The 8,410-nt window shown below is 39.2% G+C and overlaps 1 protein-coding gene across 1 annotated transcript; it reads left to right on the top strand.

Moving 5' to 3' along the window:
- Nucleotides 1-28: 28 nt before the first annotated feature.
- On the top strand, nt 29-8,355 carry vegfd (vascular endothelial growth factor D). The gene is made up of 8 exons (XM_086290986.1): nt 29-1,084; nt 4,004-4,208; nt 4,288-4,408; nt 5,849-5,918; nt 6,051-6,178; nt 6,267-6,379; nt 7,240-7,405; nt 8,134-8,355. Exons 1-8 carry the CDS (start codon nt 971-973, stop codon nt 8,150-8,152), a joined length of 936 nt encoding a protein of 311 aa, XP_086147112.1. The 5' UTR covers nt 29-970; the 3' UTR covers nt 8,153-8,355.
- Nucleotides 8,356-8,410: the final 55 nt, after the last annotated feature.

Below are 8,410 nucleotides of genomic sequence, written 5' to 3'. Positions count from 1 at the left end.
AAGCAATCCATAGTCATACAAATAATTGATTTTATTTATATGTCCTCACAGCACACATGTTGCTAGTGGATTACATTCAAAGACAAATGGGCTTGGAGGGGTGTGTGGGTGTGGTGTCTGTGAGACAGGGGTGGTGCCGGCATCTTGTTTCCCCTTACATGTTATAGCGGTCTGGATCACATTTAAAACACATGGTGTTGCTCTTTGGCTGTGTGTGGTTTGGCAGCTTCAGAAGAAAGGACATTGGTAGGGGGATTTAACAGGCAGGGGACTTGATCACTTGACAGACGGACATTAAAAAAGGGAAAACGGGAACACGAGGAACATAAAAAGCTGCACTTTGAGGCTGCAAGACCGGCAGCAGTGAAGGAAAGACAGGCATTCAAGCCTACTGGAACTCAAGAGGCATCGAAACACCACAGCAGGAAGAAATGAAGACAGATAGTGGAGAATTTTCAATACGGATACTGTAACATAGCAGTTACAAGGAACCTAGAAGTCTGAACACAGAGGTTTTTGTTTAGTTTATCCAGCCACAGGCCTTTAAGCATATCATCGGCCTTGAATCTAAAACAGAGTGTGTTGATAAGAAGTCTTCAGGATAACCTTCATTTTCTTTTTGTCTGAGGTAATTTGCAAGGTTTAACTTGTAATAGCCTCAGCACTTAACTGGACGTCTCAACTTCTTATTAAAGCTTCAACAGGAAGAGGTGCTTGTTTTAAACACCCCCTTTCTCCATTTGGCTTGAGGGTGTCTGGGTGGCCGTGACAGGTTACGCCTGGCTCACGCACACTAGTTTTTGTCTGTAAGACCAAGAGTTTGTTTTGGACATACCTGGTCTGAGAGGACTTTGTGTTTGTCTCAGCTGGTCTGGGAAACCGAGTCAGAGAGGCAGCCAGCTCTAAGTGCTCTCTGCCAGCAGCATAAGGAACCAAGATCATATTGCTTCCTCAGAAAGAACGTCAAAGGATGATGATGAAGATGAAACGGACTCTGTGGAGAATTTCTTGCTTGGTGACTCTAGTGGTGGAGCTCAGCTGGATACATGTGGGCCACAGCGCACACAGGGAGGAAGCAAACAGGGTGAGTGCGGCTCGTTTGTACGTTTATGTTCTGTCTAAACTATGAAAACATGTAAAACGTCTGTGAGAAAAAGTGCAAGTTGATCTGTAACTTCAGCTGATTGAAGTGAGCCATTTCATTTTTTTTTTTTTGCTGCTTCTTTCCTTCTTTCGTCCTTGTTTTTGCCTTACAAACTTATACTGCCACAGTTACTGCGATCCCATTAAATTCACATGTGAACATGTTTATTTGCAGCTGAAACCACAATTGTAAATGTGCAGCTAACATGGTAGTTACATTTGAGGGATTTTTTTAAAATAATTTAACTCTTTCTTTTTTTTACATAATTTCCTTCATCACTAGTCATTTCCACACCAAAAAATTCAGCCTCTTTTAGGTTCCCATCTTCCTTCTCTGTCCCTTCCCGTTTTTTTGTTGACGTCTTTCACATTTAAGTAGAAGCAAACCTGCCCCACCCTCCTCTTTTGTAACACTCTGATCCCATCAGAGGGTTTCGATCCATATAGCCGTCCAGAGGAAATAAACCGAGCACTGTGGAGCCCGTGACCATCCATCCTGCCGTGCCGCCACCCCTGTTATAGACCTACCATCTGGTGTCACGCTTTGACTTACACCCCACAAAAAATGGGACTGGGGAATTCCAAAATTTTAACTCAACTCTCTCCTTTCTCCTGCTTGGGTAGTTCACATCCTCTGCTCTTTAGTGTTTTACTCTATTTTAGCATGTCAACACAACAACAGAGCGCTAAAAATTGTAATCCTTTACAGGATTTACGAGGAGTGAGAAAAAAACTTGGTTGTGTTTCATAAAAGGTTACTCACATGTCTTATTCATTGTATTTTCAATTTATTCTGTCAACATCATCACTTCTGCGGTGGCATGACGTACAGCGTTTTGGTTTTGAGTCACAGCTGTTTATGGAGTTCCAAACAAAAAAAGTGTTCATGTAAGTCTGGCATATGCATGTTGGCCAACATGGGCTTAAATGGTTAACAAGGAAACCGCTTACAGGAAGCACAGTTAGGAAACTTTAAGCAGTCTTCAGAGGCAGGGAAATGTAACAAGCAAGTATTCTGTGGCAGCTGTTACTGAATTTAGTTTTATGCTCCATTTGGTTGTTTTTTAACCCAGTGCGTCTGACGCCACACTAGCAGCTCTCGAAGGATGTGCATACAGGATAGGCAGTGTTTTTGTAGAATGCTAACGGTGAAACGGCTAACATGCTAATGATCAGCATATGGGATTTTCCCAGGAAATCCTTCATTGTTCACTAAAAGTTGCTTATACCCCCATGTGACTGTCAAGATGTCGGAAGTTGAAAGTATGAAACTTTGCCAAACATGAAGTGAAAAGAATTAAGTTACTCCTATAATTTATTGGCAAAGATTCATTTTTGTTGCAGTTTTGCACCCGTATACCACTACAGGGGATTTTACATCAAAGAATCAAGATGTGCAGACTGTCACCTTTAATTCAAGGAATTTTACAAAACTTTCCTAATTAACAGACATTTTTATGAATAGTTCCCAATTTTAAGAGGCTAAAACATAACTGAATAATTGACTGACTTTGTCTAGTGGATTAAAAGAAAGTATTTCATTAAATGAAATTGAAAGACAGATCAATTTTTTTTCCGCGGCAGGCTTAGTGTTGGAGTACAGAATAAATTATAAAAATAAAATTCAAATGTCGGCTTAGTCTACATATGCATTTCGTATAAATTCAGCAAGTAGGTTGCAAATAGGTGCTCTGTTTAAGATAATAGATTTCTTCTAGTAGAACAACATTAGTTGTTGTAAAATTGTTTGCAAACAGAGGGAAAAAACCAAGTTGGTAACTTTCATCTAATATATGTTTCTTACCGATCACCAGGGAAACACAGACATTTGACACTAATGAATTACTGTAGACCCTCCTACTATTCATGCACAGAGATCAGCTGTAGTATCAGCATTCTCTGAAAAACCGAATCAGTATCTGGTGACTGAATAATCCATACCTGTTGATCTCTAATCTAGATTTGCAGCATAAATTACCATGGTGTCTAACACTGAGCTACCTTTGTAGTACAAAAAACCCAAGGTTAACCTTGAAGTTTACCTTGAAGTTACTTGAATAGGAAAAAAGTCCACAATCAATAGACTCATAAATGTAACTGCAGTGTGAATACAATGTGATGCAAACCACTGGTCACATTCAAGAACATTAAATACACAATTTGCCTTAAAACATCTACAAGAGCCTGATCAGTTCTGGTAGAAACAAAATTCTTTAGACAGATGAAACCAAGATTAACTAAGGATAATGGGAAAATTGGATTTTCTTCAGTGGCCTAGTCAACCATCTGGTTGGCAGTTAGGAAAGTCAAAACTGAAGGCAGAAAGACCCCAAAACAGGGAGAAACTGAAGGTGGCTTCAGTAAAGACCTAATGCAGCACATGATGATGTTCACAGGGTCCAGTCTTAAAGCATTCATTGACTGCAAAGGATTTTCATCCAAGTATTAAACTCAATCCTTAAATTCTAGTACTTTCGTTTTGAGCCTCTAAAAATGGTTGTAAGCCTCAAGCAGTTACTCCAAAACTTTTGTCAAACCCCTTAAACTGATGCTCCAGGTCTGCACTTCAAACACATTTGTGGCGCTAGTGAGGCAAAAATGAGAAAAATTAAATAAATAAATAAATAAAAACAAAATTAAGGAGCTACCTGTATTTTATCTTTTAAAGCATGGTGTCTTAATTAAACTTGCTGAATAAGAAATTCCATTTATCACTGAGGTGGCTCTAATCATACTTGTGCGCTCCTCCTAATAGATCTAGTGTACCTATTTAAGCTATATAAATGCCCAGTATTGGATCGATTTAAAACCTCCATCCCAAAACAACCAAAGATCTCAAATAGAATGTCTGTCATTGCAGCAAGTAATCCAAAAGTGGGAAAGGAAGGTGCGGTCGTCCTCGAGCCTGGATGAGCTGCTACGACTCGCAGACTTTCCTGACTGGAAACTGTGGAAGTGTCGACTTAGACTACAGCAGCCAGAGACCCTCACTTCTCCTCTCTCAGTGGGGTCACACCGTTCCACGCGCTTTGCTGCTGAATCCTACAGCTTGGAGATTCTTACAGGTTGATATCTACATATTTCGTGTAATGTGCAAGGCTTTATGTTTTATTTGCATTGAAACATTGCATTTTTCCTATTAAGCCATAGACGAAGAGTGGCAGCGTACACAGTGCATGCCCAGGGAAACCTGTGTTGACGTGGCTAAGGAGCTGGGCACCGACCACTCAGTGTTCTTCAAGCCACCTTGTGTGTCTGTCCACAGGTTTGTTTAAGATGGAGCATGAATCCAGAAATGACACCAATAACAAAAGGGATCATCACCGTATACACTGAAAAAACTGAAAGGTTTTCACAGGACTTGTGTAGTTCTCATCATAGCATTTCAATCAGGTTAAGGCCTGGTCTTTGACTGCAACACTTTTCTTTTTCATCCTTTCTGTTATAGAGTTGTGCTTGCGATCATTGTCCTGTTGCATAACCCTTTTTGATCCAACTTTTAGATGTTGGACAGATCGCTTCACATTCAAATCTCTATACAGAGACAGTGTTGGGAAAGTTACTTTTAAAATGTATTCCACTACAGATTACAGAATACATGGCCCAAAATGTATTTTGTAACGTATTCTGGTACGTTACTTAATGAGAGTAACGTATTCTGAATACTTTGGATTACTTAATATATTATCATTATATTAGTATTTTACAACTACATGAATGTACTCTTGCTGTGTGATTTATTACTATTACTGAAGGTTATTCGCCTTAACAATACCAACTACATTTTTAAATCTTAATATAAAATGAGTAACAGTAGGTGGACATTAGGTAAGCCTGCACTGTTTGCAGCGATCTCGTATAGAAAACTATTCCGCGCGTATATAAAACAGGTCCGCGGCTCCGAACCATAGTAAAGGCACCTCTGGCTAATACGTTGGGTACTGTGTCGGGCTCGTAGCTGACAACTAGCTTTACTTTGTTATCTGGGTCAGCTTTGCTAGCAAGAGACAGAGAGAGAGGCGTTGAAAGACTGCTCTAACTGAACTTATTGTTTTGGAGGAAAAACAATTCATAAGGCTATGCCCTGCTAACCTACCTCAACAGCATAGCCTTATGAAACAGGAAAAGACCGCCATGTAATCCATTTATTTCAACAATTAACTGTATTCTGAATACCACCTTTTTAAATGGTAACTGTAAAGGAATACAGTTTTTATTTTGTATTTTTTTGTACATATTTTGTATTTTAAATACGTATTCTGTTACTCCCCAACACTGTATAGAGAGGAGTTAATTAGACTCCAGTTCTGCAAAAATGCCTCCGTGCCTTACAGTAACTGACCTCGGACTCAGTGTCCTGAGACATCCACTCCTGGAAGGATTGGCAACAATCTTGAATGTTTTCCACTTGCGAATAATCTTTCTAGCTGTAGAATGGCAGACGTCAGATTGTTTGGAAATGGCTGTATAAACTTTCCCAGACTGATGGACACCAACAGTTGTTTCTCCAAGAACATTGCTGATGTTCTGATGCATTTACTAGCACATCCATTTCATTTTGGCAGTTTTGGTCCTCCATACCTGTTATATTTTATGATCATTTAGACATGAAGAACTATCTTCAAACAAGAAAAATGATAGGTGCTCAGTCCGCGTACTTGGAGGTGCATACATTTCACTTTACTTGTTTTGCTGCTGCTGACAGATGTAGTGGCTGCTGCAATCAAGAGGGCGTCACCTGCAGAAACACAACTACTGAATATGTCAATAAAACTGTAAGTGATCACATCTCAGAAGACTAAGAGATTTTCTTTTCAGTTATCCTTTAATTACACCACGATTTGTCATCAGTCAGTCAGTGAAACCTGCATATTTGTGATTATGTGTGTGTATTTTTATATTATTAGGTCCTCAGTGTAATCCCATTCAAGTTTGTACCAGAACCTGTGCTAGTAAAAGTTGCGAACCATACAGAGTGCAAGTGTTTGGAGCCTGCAATAATACGACGGAACGCTCAACCTCACAGGGGCAATGGGTGAGTCTCAAACCCCACTCGTGTCTCTCAGCTGAATCTGTTTGATCTTTTGTTTTCCTCTTTTTCAAGTGATTTTGTTTGTTTGCAGCTGTGCTTTGGGCCAGCTGTCACAGGCAGAGGACTCCAAGAGACTGTGTGCCAGTGGATTCATTTGGGACTGTTCGTCTGAAAGATGCATACCTTACCCTTCCAGTACACCGGGTATGCAAACATGTTCCTGTCGTTTCAAATAGTTCCATTGTTAGGATCAAATGTGTGGCTGTAAGCAACAGACGGGACTGGCATGAGATCCCACCTTACAAGGTCTAATTCTCTGTTTGTGTGAACTAGTACTTCAACATCGAATCTAAAAAACTTGGGACACTGTAAAATGCAAATAAAGGCAGAATGTGATGATTTGCAAATTTTCCAAACCCATATTTTCACAGCACAGACAACCTATCAAATGTTTAAACTGAGAACAACTTTTAAACATACATAAAATACATAAATACATAAAAAGTTTAAATTATTTTGAAATTGATGCAGTAGCACATCACAAAAAAATGGGAACGCAACCATGTCTGTTTAGCGTCCACTCTTCTTTTAACAACAATCTGCAAAGGTCATTAAAGTGATGAGTTCAGCTGATGGATATTTGGGAGAGGAATGATGTCAATGGGAGCATATGTGGATCTTAAAAGTACATTTCAGATGTGCAAACTGACAATTCCTGAGGCACTAATGCACAGATACACCAGCAGAGATGGAGGCTTTTGAAATGAGCACTGATAACAATCCGGATGGATTAGCTAATATTTTCTTAAAATAACTCATTTTTAAACTCAGTTTAAATATTTGATATATTTTCTGTGCTCTTTTGTGAGTAAAATCTGGGTTATTTATTATTAAGATTTTATTTACATTTTACACATAATTCCAGTTTTTTAAATCAAAGTTGTAAATTCATTTTTCAGCAAGGTGATTATCAAAGTATAACCCTGTGACAATACAGTGATTCAGCTAATTGTGTCGTACTTTGCTTGTGCTCTAAAATTACCTCATTATTTTGTCTTTCTTAGAGCTTCCGCTCAGTTCGTGGATGCCAGATTGTGAGATAGACGTGGAACGCTGTGACTGTCTTCCTAGAACTGAGCCAACACTCCAGTCAAGAACCTCCCATCGCTGTCAAGTGAACTCCTCTATCTGTGCCCACAAGCATCAACGCTTTGACGAGGCATCATGCAGGTAGACCAGGGAGGGACCTTAACAGTATGCAAATTAGTCTGGGACATCTCTGTTCAGGTTTTATCTATAAGGGAAGTTATCAACAGGCACTCATGGGAGAATTTAGCCTCCCAGAAAGCTTCATTGGATAATAATTTTACATTTCAGTCACAGTTTCCTTGGGTTCAGGCAATAAAAATAATTGGTTTGGGGAATGATTATGGTTTGGTTTAAAATGGCCCGTTTGATTAGATCTTATTGGGAATTGCTTACAGAAAACCTTGAGGGCGAATGTACTTACCGCTAACCAAAATGCTTCTGTTCAGCAAAAAGTATCCCCCCATTTTCCAGCAAGCGAGCAGATTCACATCGGCAGCAGCCATCTTTATCACTGCCACAGTGATTAGCCCAGTATGGGCAAAGATGGGTGAGAGTTTGTTTGAGCTGAAATGATGTGCCACAGCAAATGGCACATGTCTCCAAGGCTTGTCTGACTAATGATGGGTTTTTCAGATATACTAATCTGCAATGGAAAGTATCATTACACATATAACAAGCCAGTCTCCAAACAGAAAATACAGAAATTTTGAGATGAAGATGACTAAAACACAAGAGAGATGCTGTATAAAGTAAAATGTTATTCCTAGCAGCTATTTATGCAGGATGAATGTCAACATCCACTCCTGCTGAGTGCAGGTTCATGCAGGGTGAAGGAGGCGTGAACTAAACGACTCCTCTTGTCTTCACAGATGCAGATGGCCCAAGTAGACGTCCACTGTGGAATAAACTACAACGACCTTCCCTCCAAGGATGTTTGGAGGCAGAGAAAAAAGACTTATAATTTATTTACAGTCCTATTTATGCAGATCACTTTAACTAATTATATTAGCTCACATGACCATGTTAATTGATGTTTAACATGCTTAATTTTGTTTTAATCAATGTGTAAAATTGAAGATTTGTACATTTGTTTTATGCACTGAATAGTTTATATTAAAAGACTATTTTTATAATTTGAACTTAATG

Source organism: Aulonocara sp. 'chitande type north' Nkhata Bay, linkage group LG1 (assembly GCF_057382095.1).
Source record: "Aulonocara sp. 'chitande type north' Nkhata Bay isolate Kocher_YH1m ecotype deep benthic linkage group LG1, A_spYH_male_GT1.1, whole genome shotgun sequence".
In the NCBI taxonomy this organism is placed as follows: Eukaryota; Metazoa; Chordata; class Actinopteri; order Cichliformes; family Cichlidae; genus Aulonocara; species Aulonocara sp. 'chitande type north' Nkhata Bay.
Note: the sequence above shows the minus strand (reverse complement) of the source record. Positions and strands in the feature narration are given on the sequence as shown.